The sequence below is a fragment of the Tubulanus polymorphus genome, chromosome 2 (genome assembly GCF_964204645.1).
Source record: "Tubulanus polymorphus chromosome 2, tnTubPoly1.2, whole genome shotgun sequence".
Lineage (NCBI taxonomy): Eukaryota > Metazoa > Nemertea > Palaeonemertea > Tubulaniformes > Tubulanidae > Tubulanus > Tubulanus polymorphus.
The window spans coordinates 5,456,370-5,476,044 of NC_134026.1; the positions used below are offsets into that span (position 1 = coordinate 5,456,370).

The window sequence follows — 19,675 nt, forward strand, 5'->3', positions numbered from 1 at the left end:
AACGATTATTGTAGTTATCGTGACGAAAGACTTGCTTTTAGTAAAACGGGAAGATTTTTGACGATGTAAATGTATTCGCCTTAACGCGTGTATGCTAGCTGAGATATGCTCTTCGAAGAAGTTTTGAAGTGTAAATGTAGTCACTGATCAAATGATAACGTTTTAAAACTAGGACTGTTCTATACATAGTTATAATAACGTGAAGTAGGCATGTTTAGACTGAATGAATCGTTCTTATTCTGGCTAAAAGCCAAGTCGGTTTCGTTCACCTTTTCATCGGAGGTCACACTGCGTACTACTACCACCTACCGCCACCGAGCATAACAACCCGATATCTTCGTGTTGACCCCGTTCTTGTAGATAAAAACCCATTGATATATAGATACCGGTATTTCTGGAAAGTTGCGAGAAGACCGCTACGAATTTGTTCAAACTAGTTTTCAAACGTAGGTCATCGAGGTTGTTTACTCATTTCAACCGAATTGCACGATGCGCAGAAAAACTTCAAACATAGCCAATCATTGTCCTTGATTGATGATATTGCTTGGGCGTTTTAAATTGCATTTAGATTTTGTTGCAAGTTCATGCTTCTTATGAATGTTGACATTCCGTGTATTAATACGCATTAGGAACATGATGTAAGATACTGTGCAACATCTTGAATACAAATAATAAGCTTAAGAGTTCAACATCTAGTCCCATAAGGTTTTGGACTTACTTTACCCCGTTGTTTACACCGCAAAATGCTCGAGTCCTTTTAAGATCTGGTCAGGAATAGAATACTCTCTTTAGAATGATACGGAAATTCCACCAAATGAAGCGATTTTTCCATTCTTCGCGTGGCAGCTTTTTCTACGTTTCAAACACTTTACTTCTACTAGTAGATTGTGTACGCTTTGTTATGATTTTTTAACCGACTCGCGTTATTCTTTCGAGCACATGTTCCATTTCGGGGATAGTTAGTTTCCTGTGCATAGAATTCAAATATGTGCCTTATTATGTGTAGTTTTTGTGTATTTTCTTGCGTTTTCTTCATTAACTCTTGTTGAGATCAGTTAATCGACGCGCATTACTTGCCGTGACTTATTGGGTTGAAATAATACGTTGTAGTATGTTTACGACGAATATTCGGGGATTCTTTTGTGATTTGTAAATATAACAAAGCTTTGGGGTACTTAAAAAAGGATGAACATTACATTAATATAATAAGCACTTTGTACATAACCCTATTTAGTCTATGTTCTATATTCGTTTCAGTAGCTACCTTGTAAATAGTTGGCAAAGCGAATGCAATTCAAATCATGTATTTAAATTATGAAAGAGCAGTTATCACCGTTGTATGTATGTATGTGTATTGATGCAGAAATTATTGTCAGGTTGTATATTTTGTGGAAAGTTTGTTTCTTTGCTGAGGTTTGCGAAAGTAGTTGCTACTTTCGAGAGAAATAGTTGTAATTACCCAAGAAAAACTTGAATGGATGTTATTGGCTTTTTGTCGAAATGAGTTTGAAGCACTTCATTTTGATATATCACTGTAAAAATGCAGCGCATATTTGTTTTTAAAAAAAGATAAACGAATTTTTTCATTAAAATCCTAATAAATTATGAAAACATATTCTGTGGCTTCTTTGTTGTTGATATAATATATATATACATCTTTGTGGAGGACTTCATTTTCAAATTGAGTGGAAATCGAAGAAAAACTGTTTTTGTTTTCTACGACAAAGGTTTACGATTTATCTGAGGAAAAGTAGATAAAGAGGTAATCGCTTTAAGGACATTCTTACTGAGCTCCTTCGTTTAGAGATAATCAGCTGATAAGGATATGGTAAGTTCCTTTGCCAACTTGTGATAATTTTTAAAAATGTGGTGTCAATTTAATGCGGCTGGCTCTATACCAAACGACAAACAACATGACACCGTTGAAATGAGCAGGTGTGTCGTCAGTGCGCGCTGATTGGTCGATTCAAACATCAGCCCATAAACTACCAACGACACAGTAATTATGACAACAAGCAATACACGATCGCGCGTCGCGCTCGTCTCAAGGTTGATAACATGCATACATAAGTAACTGTAAAAGAAATAATTCTCGTGAATATATTCACATGATGTGTTATATTAGCGTTTTCAGGCTGTTTGCCAATTTTTTTTCTCAAGATTTGCCAAAAAATATATAATAATGCGCTGAAATTAGGTACAATTTGGAAAAACAAGTGTTTGCATTTGCGTTATCCAGTCCTTAATGATTATGTTTATCTAAGATTAGATAATATCAGATAACATGTTGACGATCCTTAATTTGGTAAACCTATAGTATCTTATCTCAATAAGACAGGATCTGGTACTCAAAATCCCCGGGTCGCGTATTTAGTCCAATGTGTAAACACAAATTCACGCTACAACAAGAACAAAAAAAAATTGTTTCAGCGGCTTTTTAATAAATGTATTCACAAAAAAAACACAGAAAAACAACATTTGTGAGATGAGGTGATTTGTGGGGAGATTCCATTGATCTGTTGAGAACAGACGTCATCGCCACATCGAACCATCTCTGTCGTCTGCAGCAGCATAATCATCACCAGCAGTCTCTCATGTTACATTCCCGCAGCGCCAGTTAATGCAACCATAGCCATATGGGATACGTATCATACATATAAAGGCCTAAATCAATTAGAATAGACATAATTATTGAAACATGATCAAGATTTTGGCCGATTACATTATCGAAAATCACACAGCAAAGTTCTACATCTTTTTTATTTCAAATTTGTTTATTCATTCATGATATATCTTTACGTCAGACAAGGTTGTCTGAACAAAGTAGTGCAGCGTTAAAAAAAACATTACGTAATAAAAAAGTCTGGATTCACCAAAATTATATATGGCGAAAGATATTCCTGTGACAACAGGCGTTACAAATCGAGAAAGAAAAGAATCGTTCTGCGTTTGGATGTTTCCTCACAACAAGAAAAAGAAAACATATTGTCAGGTGTAAATAAGCAGTAAAGGCAAAAGGTGAAATACATATTTTAAGTACGTTGATAAATCCATGAAGGTCTATTTACAATTTACCGGCGGTAGGTTTTATTAAGTGCGCATCTTTCTTTAGCGGCTGCCAAAAGTTAATGTGGTGGATTGATAAAGAAAATAATAAAGATCAATCTATTTGTAGTATCATTTTATGTTTTGATTATGATCATTTGACACGACTTCACAAATGATAGCGCAAATATCAGTTAGTCACCGGGGGCGCCATATGTCATTGCAGGAGGGAATAAGCGCGCGATAAATTGCATTACCCTAAACATTTTTTTCCTACGTTCAAATTAAAAAGATTCGCTTTTCAGATGATTGATCTAGTACGGTTTCTTCGTTGCACCTTTCCATTCTATATACGGGTAGAGCATTTTACTGGACCTTTAGGGCCGTAGGCCTACCTAGCATTTGAATTTGGGGAAGGCAGATATATCCGAAAAAGGACGGTTCTATTGAATATAACAATAATATAGGCGCTTTTCCCACATTTCAGAGGGGCAACTGCCCCTGCCCTTGTCCTCCGCTATGTACGACCCTAGGCCTTTAGCGGAAGTTTCGAAAAGTGAGAAATATTATTCATCAAACGAACTGGTTGATAAAAAGTGTGGCGTTGAAAATCCCGTGGATAATGCGGCTCAAATAGATTTTGCATTAAAAAAGCGCGGACCTTTTTCGGACTTTGTTCTAACGATATTCGATGTGTGTATTTTCATTCACACACCCTGATAAGCGAACATTGACCCAGACGATGCCGTCTGCGATTGACGTCGTCGCGAAAAATTCTTTGGTGGAGATGTCACGTAGTACGAACCTATCTCTGTTACTACTTGTCCAAACAACATCGTGTTAAGATACTAACAGGAATATGTCATACAGTCGTTTCTCACTAAATTCATGCAGTCACCTTCCATGTTTACGAGCAACGGCTCAACGTGCTACGAAGTCCATCCTACCCAGACGATTACACAAAACGGGAAAATTCGATCCAAGGAGAAGGATAACAGTAGAATACAAACCTATACAAATTGGAAAAACGTCGATGCAAAAAACAAGAAAAACTATTTCTTCATTCGATGGGAGAACGTCTGGAACTCGGTACCAGAGGAAGTACCGGTAGTCATTGCATCTACAGCGGACACAGGATTAGACAAAATTGACATCTTCCCAGGCGCTGGCGGCATATCAATTCGATGGGGAGCCCGGACATCTAAAGCTGGGCGTAGGTCGACCTTGCGACGGCTTGCGACTCACTGCGACGCGATTCACTGCGATCGCCAGCAACGATCGCAAGGCCTACGCCCGCAGTCGTGTTTGCATGATATGAATTTGTAGGAGGGCTCATATTTTCGTAAAATATATAACTTCTTTGCGGAAATTGCATACTGTATTTTCGTGTTTATGGAGCTTGCTAGCTACACGGTATAAACCATCTCCTTGATAAATTGCCTTTTATAGAAAACCCGTCCAGTCTCATTTCATGTGACGACAGATTGAAAATCGACGCACCGCGTAAGAAATAACAAAATACACGCACCACAGTGTCGGCTAAATATACAACTAAAATATAATTCATTCTTCTCAGCTCCTTTCCGTACAACAGCTTTTATTTAGTCCTTTTTACATAATATTCTTTATCACAGACGAATAATATCACAATTCAATATAGACTACATGTGTATAAGATTATTATTGGTAAATAGCACGGATTTGAAGATTATTGCAAACGAACTAATTTGAAATTATTACCATTTAAAAACAATACACTCTCTGCCTCCCAACGATCATGTTGATGACGTTGCATAGTAGGACGGCATGACGTCATACAACATTTGAACTCAGCAGAAGTACGAGAATTAGAATACATCCGAGATTAACTTATAAATATTTACTATACATATCAACGATATCTCAATTATGAATACAGAACAAGTGGGAGTTTACGGCACCTCCCTACCGAGATGCGGATTAATGCGCAATGTAGATAATCTCTTGAAAATCGACATTCGAGATTTGATCGAATATAAATATTTTAAACAATAATAACAATATGTCCTTTGAGTTTCAAATTGAATCAATTTCAACTTTCCACTAAACTTAAAGTGACGGAGCGTTCTCCGTCCAACGATTTCTTCACCTTTTGTGTGGTCAACGTCATTGCTAACCTCACCTGATGTAACCACGGTTTTTCTTTGAAAGTGTTCGCGACGGATAAACATTTAATCGCGTAGTCTCTGGATTTCATACCCCTATATTTCTCGTACTGATCCAAAGTTCGTTGCGCATCGTCCACCTCGTAAACCCCTACGTGATAGAACGGTTTCGGCAAACTGTCTACACTGTTCATTGGTAACGGGATGCCGTACTCGGCAGACTTCGCTTTGACGAGTAATGCTGCTGACTTCGTCTGCCGCTTCTTCGGTCGTCCGTCTGCATCGCTCATCGATTTGGCCGATTTCAAATTTTTCGGCCCGCTAGATTCGTTAGGTTTTAATTTACCCGTTTCTAAATAGTTACTTTTCATAGAAGCCGCGCTCGGGCTATTCGGTCTAAGCTCGGATGTTTCTGAACCGGTCGAATGCATAGCGAGATTCTGGTGTGACTGACTTTTCGATTTCTTCATCGATGATTGGTTGCCATAGCTCAGATTCTGCTGTGACTGGCTAACGCGACGGCGTTCTTTGATTGGTGGTAAGCGAACCGAGTCATCGAGCTCATCAGTTGGAGACGTCAGCATCGGGTACGTGCTCGATTCGCTATGCCCCGACCTATCACTAGCCTTATCATCTATGATGCTACTTTTGCCCGATTTTAGACCGGCAATAACGGACTTATTCAAGCGACCGATTCGAGGCAATTTCACATTAACATTCAACAACCTTCTGAAATAGCCCTCCGGGTCATCGTCATCGATGTCAAGATGTGCCGGCGGCAAGTTCAATATTTTCCTATTTTCGATATCAAATCTGGTGATGGCTTTAGATTTAGCTTGCATTTGACACTCGGAAAAGCCGTCGACGTAGACACCCTGTCCAACCAGCGGTGCATCTTTCTCAGGTCGACGCTTCAAAGAAGACTTATCTAAACCGTAAATCAGTAACGTACGCTCTTTGGCTCGTTCGCCCCAAGCTCTCATCTTGGCGTACAGCGACAACGGTACGGACGTCGTCGAATAAGCGATGCGACTCCATTGCTTCGTCAACAGAAATTGCGCGCAATGTTTATGTTTCTGTCGAAGAGCGATATTTAGTGGTCTGAGACCGTTACCATCTTTAGTCATAACTGTACATACGTTGTTATGTACAAAAGCACGCAGTACCCCGAGCTGACCGTTCTCCGTCGCTTCGTGTACGGGACATTTGAAACTGTCGACGTGTTTCGTTTTCAAGCACCACTGTCGGTACGGGTGTTGCCCAACTGGTTCATCGTGACGAATTCCCTGTTTCATCAGCGAAATCGCCAGGTCAACGTGGCCAAAATGAGCAGCAATGTACATCGCTACTTTCATCTGATATCTGGCCACGAATTCATCGGCCGATAACTTAGCCATCATGTGATCGGTAAAACCCATAACCGCCAGTGTCAAAAAGTCGTTCCAGCCATCCCATGTTTCCAGGTTAATCGTATCACCTGCCTGGATGTCGTACTCATCAAGACCATGTACATCGTACATTTCCCTATCGTCTTTCGTAACCAGACGAAACACCCCGACCGGCAGTCCAGTCTTCTTCGACGCTAATGTCCTCAATTCCGCTGTGAGCATTTCTCGAATTTTGATCCGTTCCAGAATGTTCAAAGTTTCTCGGTTGTGTACGCAGTAGATGTACAGGATCGGATTGCGTTCTTCTTTCAGGAAAGCTCGGATCGTTGATCCGGGATTCACGCCGATATCGGTGAGAATCCACTCGTCTCCAAGTTCAGCGCCGCCATAACTGAGAACCAAAATATTCTTGGCGGTTTCCATATCTCCGGTAGCTGCATTATTCGGACGGATGAAGAATTTGTCTTGGACCATTACCTTCACATCGGCTACAGTTTTACCATGCGGAATGTCCATTGATGCCCGTTCATCTCCGAATGAAACGAATATTCGCATTTTAGGTTCTGAAAATAGACAAAATTGAAAATAGCCGTCAGTTACTGTGTCGATATTCAATTTCCAAGATGAAACATAAGCGCAATCGCGTATTTTGTATATTCATGACCCCATGAACGAGGCGAGAAACATCAGAAATCGCCTAATAAGTAAAAACCCACAGTTGATGATTAGAACGTTTATTGTCTGACAGTTTTACTTATTGACTCTGAATACTGAGATTTTGATATCTCTAGTCATCAGATATCGCCTCTTTACCGTTACCATAAAACATTAGAGTCATAATAACGAATTTAACTTTACTCCACGCCGTTACTAATTGACGCAACGATCTTCATTTACTACATTGTTTTAGTTCTGAGGCGCAGAAATAATTTGTAATCAGACACTCATCAAATGGTGATGATACTGGGGGATTTTTAGGTCGAATGATTCGGGCGCGTGGAAATCAATAGGTTTACTGGTAATGATCGATGCTTAGTCATCAGAAATATGTTCAGTTTCATTCGACATAGATCGATTACCAATATCTAGCCTGACGACATCATTGTGGTTTGTAACGTCGATGTGATGTGAAGACTGTGAACTTTATATCATTCGCAGGACACCTCTATTCTCGCATACTAAATATATACATATTCATTCATAAGAAATTTCATGTAAACAGCGATTCTACAATGTTACTTGGTGATGATTTTATTATACATCGGTCCGACAAACCGTGGACGTTACACGAACGGGGGTTAAGTTTTGATTCGAATTAGCAAACTAACCCGAATTAATGGCTTAATCCCTGTTCGCGAAACCGGGCCCGGGCCAAACAGTTGTTCGTATAGTCCACAGACAAAACGAAATCTCTACTGAAATGAAAGTTACAACGAGGGACATATGTATGAAAAATAGCTGATGTATATATTGAAATCGATAATTAATACCGACAGAACGAATTTACGTTTTTTACTGATATCGTCTGAACTTTCGTAAAGATATACTTTATTGTACAAATTATTAAATTCAATCTAGAAATGCATAAACGACAGTACACAACATTTCTAAGTATATATACCTTTACGTCTTTTGCGAAAAGAGCCGAGCATCTCTAATAGGAACTGGTCCAGTGGCATTTTGAAGGCGGTTATTCCCTCTCAATGATAGAACAGTTTTGCGTATATTAATGAGATAAATATTGCTTTCTTAGCGCTTTCTGTTCGTGTTGACTGTAATTATGTGGACGATGTTAGCTGGTTTTTCAACCGTCACCAAGGTATATCTGTTAGAGAGCTCTTACAGCTATATTCAATGCTTTGACATAAAATCGCAATAAACTCTTTCTTTGTACAAAAACATTCGCGTGATTTATATTATTTTAGGTTTGGTCACGGTGTAAATTTCAGCGCAGAGGTACTGCTCGGGTTAATTAGGAACCATAAAAGCGGGTCGTACTCGGGTGAAGTCGACAAATTGAATTTTAACGGTGCTTTTACAGGCATTATTGATATGATTATAATGGTAAAGAAATGAACGAATGAACGAAGGCAAGGTGCATATTAAGCATAGCAAATCCCGTATGAATATATGAAATAGCCGTTAAGTGATAAACTCACCAAAAAAACAACTATTCAATGTGTAATATACCAAACCGCATTGAAAGAGTCTTTTAGACTATGAAAGAAATTACAAAACTATCATACACAATAAAAGAATAGCTTGGTAATATGCATATCTATTATTTCAGGTTTATGAGATTTCTTTCATGCGCAGAATGAAGAATAACGAAACTTATTAATTAGTTTTCTGCTAGAAAAAATAACTAGCACTCGTTTGAATACTTAGAATACTTTAGTTATACAATTTGACAAAACACGAACGCCACATGTAGTCATTTATCGATTACAAGTGGTATTATAGAATAAACGGGTATTCCATAAACACTAAATACACGGGGCAGATCTAGAGGGGATGTTCGAGAGGTTCGGATCCCCTGTCATGTCCTGATGTATCCGTTTCGAAAGAAGCTAATACGAATTTAACCCGCAGCCAGACCCATATTGGCTGTCTGATACTGACCTAATGCCTAATGCTGTCATAATCTTTTAGGCTCTTGCCCACAAGGTACGAACGTACCCTGCAAAGTCTCGGGTTCCACTAATTTTTTTGTTAAAGGATGTTTTCCTACAGATAGCAGGATAGATAGATACTGTAACGGTGAAGTTTGAACAGGCCCAACCCTTCTTTGAAACTAACCCCTAATGTCTAAACTGTAAATGATAAAATGCCACCCAGTGCCCTTATTGGTGCGGCGATACAACGACTTACTATGAAATTAACTGCAGCAATCAGAGCTGAGAAATAAGAATATAAAAAACTTACAAATTGTTATTCATGCTTATATTATAATGTACCCAGCTCTCCAGCATCCCGTATATGATTAATAACATTGCGTGGTTTGCGGCCACTAGTAATAGCTGTTGATAGAATGGGTAACGATGGAAATATAAAAGTAACCCATTAACCACGATCGTAATTGATTAATCTTAACGGAACTCCATATGTGGAGTTTCCGGAGTTTCAACTCATAAATCAGCGCAGATTTCTATATATTCCAATTGGTGGCGCATAGATCGGACATAGCCGCAGGTGTTCTCCGTGAAGACTGGGTAGTTCAAAAAATTATTGAAGACGAAATATAGATTAGTTAGGATATCAATTAACCGGTTATTTCAACGCTTTTAATTACTATATTTGAAATTAGAAGAACTTTCTCCGTTAGAAAGATTTATGACATCAGCGAAGTCGACAATGCCTCTCGCGGTGGTCTGGGGGCCTCCTTCGTAAAAAATGACATTTTCTTACGCTGTAATGTACGTGGCCTTGTTTTTAATCGATTCTTATTCTTATTGCTGAGAGAAAATGAATGTACACCAACTTTTTCTGACATTTGGAAAAATGGACATTGAGCACACCTCCTTTACCTCCAAAATCATTTGAGGTTGTATTGCGCAATCAGATTATTACGTTGAATTCAGAGATCATTTTTGTTATGTATAGAAATTTGTAGCCTTTTATACTTGAATGAGAATTAATTACTAATGACGACGTGAAGCGGGTTGTTAAAGCCGTTGACCTGTCTAAATTCGAGAGTTCATGATTCTATCGGGAGAAAACTAATAGTTTTATTACTCCGTGATAAAAGATTCGCAAAAGAAATGTTTGCTTACTCCGACAACGACCGCAGATGTTTAACCGAGAACGCTGAACGAGGTCTTGCGGTGTCGTTTTTCTCACATGACTTGATGCGACGATTGCATAATCAGGTTTTTTATTGATGTCAACAATCAAAATTAGTTTGCTCAAAGGTTTTACGAAGGCCTCGTTACACAAGAAAATAAATGAGGATATGTGATATATAATACTTGATTTCAAAATGTTTCAATACATTTTGTTTATTTGCAGAGAAACGATATTTAGAAAATGTACTGATATCTAGAAGATGGGCTAAAGTGCATTATATACATATACATATACATGTGCATTATACATATGTTCTGGATATTTGACGTGGCTGTATTGTCAGAGTCAACAGGATATATTAATCAATCAACGCGATTTGTTAATTGATTATCGGTCGCACCGGATGGTCGTTGTTTTACTGACGTGGCCTTCAAAAACCCACGTCTCTTGGTCTCGTTCTCTTCTCGGACTGTTCTGCAGCCGTCTCACTAAAGGCTTTTGCGCGGTGTCAACTGTCTGAATGATACAACGCGGTTATAACAACCAAAAGTTCTGTGCTATACTGTATCTGTACTTCGATTTCCGATTTTAAAATCAAACCCCCTGTTTCGCTCTCGGCAGGTGTGGTGGGTCTTCAAGGGACACTCAATCATAAAATCAAACGAAATTTACCTATCAAATAAATAACAGGGACAATCCCTATTATGCGTAAGATAAAAAATAAACAACCAAAAGTTCTCTTATTTCTCTGAACTAGGAACTCTGTATCATTTCTCTGAGCTAGGAACGCTGTATCAACTGAACTCAGGGTATGCCTGAATATAATAAGTGAACTTTCTATCGATCGCCATTTGAAATCTCATTGCAAATATAATTTATCTGTAAACTGATTGGTCTTTCAGTATTTTCAATCATTTTTAGTTGCTGCTTCGATGGGATTGTTAAAGTAAACTGCCGATGCGGTTTTACGTGAACAACGAACGATTTATTTTGGTGTATGCCTACCTGTCGAATCGAGGATTAATTTATAATGCATCGAATCACGTCGTTTCATCCCTCTTTTCCTCTGTGAATCCTCTAACCGTTTTTGCAATTCAAAACTAGTCGTAGCTCGAACATTAGGTGTTACCGGCCAGGTCTCAGTTAGAAAAGCTATCGCATCGTTCTTCGCCGGCCGTTCGGGTGGAGTATCTTCGGCAATCACTGGAGTGTGAGAGGACAGTCTGGACATCATCCACGGTACTATCGATGCGCGCCTGACTATAGATAACCTTCTAGGCGCGGAGGCAGGCGGCCGATACATGAATTCATTTTCCAAATCAGCGCTATCATTGTCACCGTTTTCATCGTTGCGGTGCAATTCGAGCCTGGTAGATGACTTTCGGAAACCAAACGCCAGTTCATCACGAACTGTTATTACCCGATCGTGCGGTATTTCAATCGGGATTTTGGTCGGTTTCTCGTCGCTGAATAATCTTTCCATCACAACCGTTGAAAATCCTTTCAACAAAATACGCGCAATGATTTTTTCACTTTTGTTAAAATCGAACGAACGAGTTTTCTACAGAAATTAGAACAGTTCCCACTGGAGAATATTTAATACGGTATTCCTGGCGACCGCGATGTTACAAATTGCTCAATCGGTTTTCCGCGCCTGTTTTAATACTGCAAATAATTTGCGGCTTGATTCTATTCCCCGTTGGCGTCAAACATTTTAACGGATCAATCGACAGATACGCTTAGCAGACAGAAGGTTTTTTTAGAGACGCATTTTGCTGTTCAAACATTGCAGAATTAAACAGTACACGAGTGTGCATACAACAGATTAAAACTCGCTCGCCTGTTTTGGCCAATTTTACATTGATATATTTCGTGGATTAATTCTTCGACTCGCTGAGTTTTTGGTCAAATGCGAGTGACCTCTTACAAAGCTATTTCTTAGTTCTTTTATTTCTGATCGAAGTGGAACAAATCTTCGAGCTTTTCTTGATTGTAAATAAGGTGCACTTAGTAGCTTTAAGTATCTACGTACGAATTGTATTTCCATGTTTGTAAGCAATGATTTCTCACTGTTGAATTTCAAGTATATGAGAGAAAATGAAAAGTACGCGTTTGTTTGAAAGGCGGCAAAAATACGTAAAGGATCTAAATTACGGGTTTGATAGAAAGTGCCGGTTTCGCCTGTTCTGTTGAGCCATTTTATTTCATCCTGACTTTCGAACGAGTTACGATATAATTACTAAGTGATGTAGCCAGGTCATATTTCAATTCAGGTTCCTTCACAATCGAGACAAGTTACCCCCCAAAGATGTGTTCATTCGCGTTATTCGGGTTTGAACAGAATTTATGTTTCAGAACTGAATCGTAATTTGGTTGCAATGTTCGATGTTTAGTTTTTACCCATGGACACCAAAAACGAAAGAGTCTATGGTTTGACCTCTCCAACCATGTACTATGTCATCAACATGCTCGTAATCTAAAAGTCTCATTGTTAAGCGCGCAACACAGGACTAAGACGTTAAAGGTTTTCCGGGTGTTAATCGTTAATAATTCATATTCAGACTGAAGGAATTGTTTCATATTTCAAGTTACAGAGGCGATATCGTGGTTGCTGCCCTACTACAGGAAGCAGCCATGGAAACATGGAACATTGATACATCAACGTCAGTGAAAGTATCAAGACATGCAAGCAACGTATATCAGGATATTGAAAAACGATGCATTAGAAGATTTGTGCGGGATTAACGATAGTAATTTCGGAATTTGAAAAAAATTGTTAATCCAAAAATCAAGTGTATATGATTCCTTCCGTAAAAATTGGATGAGACACTAAATAAATATATTCTATCATAGAAAATATTTGCTGATTATGCAAATGCAAATTATGAACTATCCAATTCATTCTCAATTTACGTTATTATAGTAATTATTTCTACATTTTTCCGCTCATCTCTAGAATTTTCCATTTTGTTCTTCCCAAACAGAACACGCACGTCTATTGCGTAACTATATTGAATATGAATATTCGACATTACCTTAACTAATACATGGCCTACCTATGCAGATGTTATTTTGAGTTAATCAATTGTTCAGTTATATCTTTGTGCTGTATCAAAATAAATACGTGTAAGATTTTCGACCTAACTTTAAAAAAATCGGCTAAATTCTGCCTTTTAAAACAGGGTTTTATCTTTTCAGCTCAAATCATATATTTATATATTGACACTAATGTAATGACAAAGTGATCTACCATATTGACTACCGACTTTTAATAAAGGTAATGGACCTAGTGGAACGTTTTTGTACTGTTGTATAGTTCTGTCATTTTCCCTGAACGCTATGGTGACCGTGTGAAAGTTTTTCGCGGCACTTCTCCCGAGCATTAATTGAAATAGAAAGTAAAAACTGCATCGTTAAGAAATGAAAAGAAAGACATTGCATTTTGCAGTTTTTCGAGAAACCTCAAACTAACCAACGGACAAAAATAATGCTTTATAAGGTTGTTAGCAGACAAAACCTTGCAATGGATGCGTAAATTTGCCTAGCAATTAGTTTCAGTCAAAACCAACAAGCAAAAATAATGCTTAAAAAGAACCTGTGACCAGATAACTGTCGGGAACCATTTGTGAATTTATCGGTTTGCCAAAATTTGCATTGTTTAGCTTGTTAAAGTTAAGATACTGATTTGAAAAAGCATCTATTTACCCCATTCGTCGACAATAACTTGAGCAAATCTAACAGCCGTCTGCAATTTTACGATTCGCTTTTTTGTTGCTTTTTTTCTTTCGTTTGAGTTGCATTTTCGAGTTTCTTCGTCTTGTATTTTCTCCATCTTCGTGAACTCTCGCTGTTTTGACATGGTTACTGTCGCGTAATATCGTAATTATAACAACTTCCTCTCCTCTGTATTACTCTGGCGGGTGGTCTGTGGTAAACGGCGACGGCTGGTTGCTGTTGCAATCGCGCGCACTCACGCTAACAAATGCAATTATCGAATAACAAATTGCGCGTTAATCTCGTAAAGTGTAAAAGTGATGGAACATTAATAGTTCGCTCTTATCATAGACGCCTATATTCACCGTTCACTTAAGTTTTTTAAACAGACTTTGATGGAAGACAGCTTCGTGATACGATACGTAATAATAATGTGTTTGAATATGATAGCGTTGTTAAGTGTCGCTTATTGAAGTTCCACTCTGAAATTGATTAGCTGTAATGAGTCGATCTGTGAGAAGCTTTCCCACGTATAAATTATTCAGAACATGCATTCGACAATGTTGTAACATTCATTTCGTCGAGCTTGTAGAAATTAACGAATGCTCGCTCTGTCCGTTGGGTCCGAAAAATCAGTTGATCGGGATCGAACCTATGACAATCCTCTTCAACCATGTATGCGATTTCAAATAAGAAATTTCAAACATATTCAATAATCGTTTATTGGTCAAAGTATAGATTTAGTGAATGAATAACATATTTTACATTCTTAGAAAATTAAGCATTCGAAAAAAGATTTCACGGTCAATCTGCAACAACCTGAAGAAAGATATTTTCGTGGAGTTTGCATAACATTTTCTGGGGCCAACAGCGCTGGCGAACTTTTTCCTAGTTAGTCGACTGGGCGAAAGCAAGACCGAACGTACTATAATTCGGTCTTAACGCATTTCACAGTGTCAGCTGTCTTGGAAGCAGGTCTGGTCTACTAGGGAGGATGACTGTCATGCTGCTCTTGAGTAGTTCCGCTTTTTCTGGACAGCCCAACGACACGACACCGGGAAACACTTAGAAACAAGACATGTTCGATCGCGGAAACATTTCTCCTGTTTCCGTATTTTCCCTGCGTCAAGTGCGTCTCACTCTAAGTCAAGTCGGTCGCAGCCCGTTGATGGACGGCTGGCTCCAATGGAGTCCTCCTGATACTGCTCCTCGCCAATGACCGGCTAGTGCTGCCACCATGTTTCCATGGAAATAACATGTAGTTTGACATGTACATGTAAAATGTCAAATCGTGAAGGAAGAAATCCATTATTGTTAATGATGTCTTAAATAGCGATTACTCGTACCAGTTTATTATTTCATACAAGACACTACTCATCTATTAAATATGACCGATAAGAAATTCAAAGGAGCCCCGTTCGGCGTTCAGACTTCACGGTAGGGTTAGGGCCTTAATGCTTTAGTTTTCAGTCAGCAGGAGCCTCCTCTCCTCACTCAAGACTCAACAACTCATCTCTCTTATCTACCTGTTTCTACATATTACCTATTTTACTGTATATATCAGTGCAAAGTTTAGTGGTTATTAATATCTCTAACTTCATAATAGCCCTCAATTCAGGCTCGGCTTCCAAATCCTCGCAGTAAAATTATATTCCGTTGAATTATCTATTTTTAGATTTGACGTATCAGGCGTTCATCCGAAGAGTAAAACACCTGGAACATTTACGCAAATTCCATACGACAAAAAATCAATATGTGAATTGGTAAGTGGCGAAGGAATTGTCAATTTAGAAATATGAGTTCGCCATTCTAAATCGCTAAATAATCTGGATCAAATTTGTTCTATCTATCTTTCAGAATCGACGCTTAGGCCCGGGTAGTTATCACGTAGATACAGGCGATTTCTCCGACAAAGCCGTAATCCATCGCGCTTCGGGTCCGGGATGGGCACGAGCTTATGAGGTTTCTAAAATGGCTGCACTTCCACATCTACTGCACAAAGAACAATGGGAACTGAAAAAACTGCTTGTAAGTCTATAGCGATCTCTTGTTTAGCCAGGGGCGGATCGAGAGAGTGGTCTCCCTGATCCCTCAGATCCCTGCTGTCCAATCAAGATTGTCCTTTTAGTTAAGGCAGAGATCAAAGCCTACAAATTTGATTCTATCCTCTCAAAAGCATCTATTGGGATGTATTTCTTCGAAGATATCTATTAAAAACAAAGGGTGAGACCCTATAGAGGCCTTTGACATAGCTGCTATATCTGAGAGATACCTTTCATTTTCTTCCGGGGCACGGCGATCCCTTCCTATATTTGCCCCATCTATTCGATCTGAGGAATCATGGATTTTTTAATTAATCATTTCATCTTTGAAAAGGAGCGGAAACTTGGACCTGGAACGTATAACATCAAAGATTTTCTAACGGATCAGCGTCCTCATAGCATTCGTGGTATCTGTCAAACAAAAGAACAAAGATTCAAAGAGCCATCCACTTTAGTAAGTATCGGTACCTTTAAATCACTTATAGAGCATTCCTATAGTCCACATATATTTTTGTGATTAGCTTAAAAACAGTAAATTCAGTTTAAGTATAGTTAGTGAACCCTGAGGATGACGTATAACTGTAGAATGAGACTCTTTTTGTAATGTCCATTTAGAATGATACACCGGGACCGGGTACCTATGGTAAAGGAGGCGTACCACATGCAGCATTGGAAGAGAAAGGGTTCAAGTCAACTAGTACTGTGGGCATGTTAGACGCCGGTTCATCGCAGCCTAGATCACTTCCGATGGTGGTAAGTCGCGAAGAAAAAGCCTTCATTACGCACGTTACCCACAAGATGTATGAATTTAAAGATGTTTGATTTTATTCAGGGATCCGATCTTGGACCGGGAAGTTATAACTTCGAAAGTTTCACGGATCAAACCGCTAAGAAACTAACGAGTCTACGAGGACCGTATGATCTCTTCACGGGAGAACGCAATAAACCAATCACTACAGGTCACTACGCATCACCGGTAAGTTTTATATCAGCTGTATTTAGATATTAAGTTAGAATAGTCACCCTTGAAGTGTGTACACAGTTCTGCTGATTTGCCAGGCTTCTTTTCAGGGCTGTCACAAGGATTTTTCTAAAAGGGGGACAGAATTTATATGAGCGGAATTGCCACGAATTCTTGAAACCTTTTGAATGTTCTTTCATAATCTTATATTTTAAATTTGAAGCTTGATAGGGGGGTTTTCTGGACCTTTTTAGGCAAAATATTTGTGAAATTTCTTGAATGTGAAAAAAAAATTTGGATCTGAAAAAATGTGGAACTTGGGTTTTAAAAGGGGGTCGTCCGTAACCCTCGACCCTGCTCTGACGATGCCCTGCCTCGACCCAAGTATGCCATGCAGGAATTAGGCTCATAGCTTCTATTGACCATCTCCCCATAGTTGCTCAATGAATAGTCTCTCTGTTTTTAGTTGAGTGGCATTAGTTTTTGGTATTGTTAAATTGGGATTTGTGGTTTCTACAAATCCTCGATGTTTGTTAAAGGTTATAATACACTGTTTTTTGTCTTTTTTTCAGATAAGTCATCTCGGTCCCGGTCAATACGAGCTGAAATCGTTCCTCGACGATATGACAAGTGAACACAGCAAAAAACAAGGAAAGTTCGGAAAAGTTGAACAATATCCAGCGAAACATAGCGACCGTATTTACTGTTGTACACTACCGCAAGTACCACGCAATCCTGTACGTTTTAGCATATTAATTCATAAGTCCATTTGAAATTTCTTGTCAAAAAAGAATTCATGAGTTATGTTGTGCAAATTTATATTCTCGCAGGAAGATCCGGGCCCAGGAAACTACGATCCCGATAATCCCAATCTGAAGAAACCGAGCTTCGCGAAGAAATCCCCCGGTTTCCTGTCGTCCGCTCAGAGGAATGATCGAATCGCGCAGAAATTCTTCACTAGAAACTTTGTAAGTACGAGTCTAACCCCCATTTCATAGATCAGGGGCGTATTAAGGGTTTAATGCTTTTACTCATTGCTTTTCTTCTATAGAATCCAGTCGGAGCCGGTCGGTATGATATACAGAAATGGGAAGAATCTCATCACATCAATGCGCATAAGAGCGTATTCGATTCGAAAACCGGGCGATATCAACCATCGATGGAAAAGTTCTATAAGTAAGCAGATTTCGCTGAAGTACTACTTCGTACAAAGACTATAGCCTATAGTTGCGATCCTTTGAAGGCCCGACGCATGAGGGTTCTAACGAGAATTTAGTTTTGCTAATCAATAGTAATGGAATCTTAAAAATGTTTCAGAGTACATGCCACACATAATCTTAAATTTGTTTATTTACTCGGTTACATTTACGGAAATCGCTCAGAGGCCATATTGAAGCATCGAATTCTCAAAAATTTCTGTCTGGGAGAAGGTCCAAGATAAAAGCTTCAGTTCCAACCGATGTTAAACACAAACTCACTCGCATATTCCTCAAGCCTGTCTGCTTGAATAAATCCAATGATGTTTTCATAAAATTTTTCAGAGAGAGAATTCGTGCTAAAGATCTCCGTCCCGAGGACAAAATATGTATCATTCAACCGGAGACGCCTTCGCAATACGTGCAAAGACAAAAAGACAACACGCCGATGTCAAATCAACGAGCAACGACTGTCGTTTGAATAATTATACTCGAAATAAAACTGCCGATATTCGTCAGAGCTACTGATTTCTTTCAGACAGGTTACACCACCGGTACGCACTAAATACTCGCCCAAATTTTTCTCATTCCGATGGCCGTCATCTAGGCATAATCTGCGTTTACTTTGAAAATTCCAATAATGATTCGAATATACCCAGTACTCGGTTTTGGAGGGGCTTTGAGTGCAGATGTAATTATTTGAGTTATATATTATTTTTGTGCTGTGATTTACGTATTTACAAAATATGTTTGCTTTTTATATATACATTCTAATCAAACTGCTAAGACTCTATTGTTAAATTCTACTCTAATTACTCTATACTCACTGTATATACTATACGTTGATTACCGGTACACATGATTGTTGTTGTTATTTAGTTTTCAATACAAGACACCTTTTTAATTTCATGTACAATAATGATTTAATTGATCGACAAAATACTCTATTGATCGTGTCCAAACTGACCAAGAGATGATCTGTGATATTATGAAAAAAGAATTGAAATAAATTGAATTTTTCAACGATAATATGTTGTTATGAGACTAGAGGATGGTAATTTGATTTGTTTCAAGCTTAACACAGCAATAACTTATCAGTGATGGGTGCTGATCAAAATATTACCAGGCCCGATATTACCCAGAGGTTGGGTGTAAATGCACTTCCCCGCAAGATCCAGTTCCGCTATTTCTTGTTTAAGAAAATCTATGAAGTTTACATTAATTTTCCAGAATAATTACATTTGTAATGACCCTCAGCCAAATGGACCAATCCTCTAAATCCCCAAAAAATTGACTCACCCTCTGAGATAACATTTTTAGGATGGATTTCTTCAAAATTATCTAAGCCTAGATGGAGGGACCTTACCAGTCGACTCAGACATGGCTATCTTCTGTGAAC

General features: G+C 38.6%; 2 protein-coding genes across 2 annotated transcripts; one reads left to right on the top strand and one right to left on the bottom strand.

Annotated features, from left to right (window-relative positions):
- Positions 1-4,805: 4,805 nt before the first annotated feature.
- On the bottom strand, positions 4,806-14,222 carry LOC141898315 (uncharacterized). The gene is made up of 3 exons (XM_074784157.1): positions 14,069-14,222; positions 11,369-11,863; positions 4,806-7,140 (listed from the first exon to the last, which is right to left on the bottom strand). The coding sequence occupies exons 1-3, from the start codon at positions 14,220-14,222 to the stop codon at positions 5,117-5,119; spliced, it is 2,673 nt and encodes an 890-aa protein (XP_074640258.1). The 3' UTR covers positions 4,806-5,116.
- A 1,139-nt stretch (positions 14,223-15,361) lies between these two features.
- On the top strand, positions 15,362-19,296 carry LOC141899745 (ciliary microtubule-associated protein 2-like). Its single transcript, XM_074786241.1, has 10 exons — positions 15,362-15,514; positions 15,753-15,840; positions 15,935-16,105; positions 16,454-16,573; positions 16,735-16,872; positions 16,952-17,095; positions 17,653-17,817; positions 17,911-18,048; positions 18,132-18,256; positions 18,622-19,296. The coding sequence occupies exons 1-10, from the start codon at positions 15,465-15,467 to the stop codon at positions 18,755-18,757; spliced, it is 1,275 nt and encodes a 424-aa protein (XP_074642342.1). The 5' UTR covers positions 15,362-15,464; the 3' UTR covers positions 18,758-19,296.
- Positions 19,297-19,675: the final 379 nt, after the last annotated feature.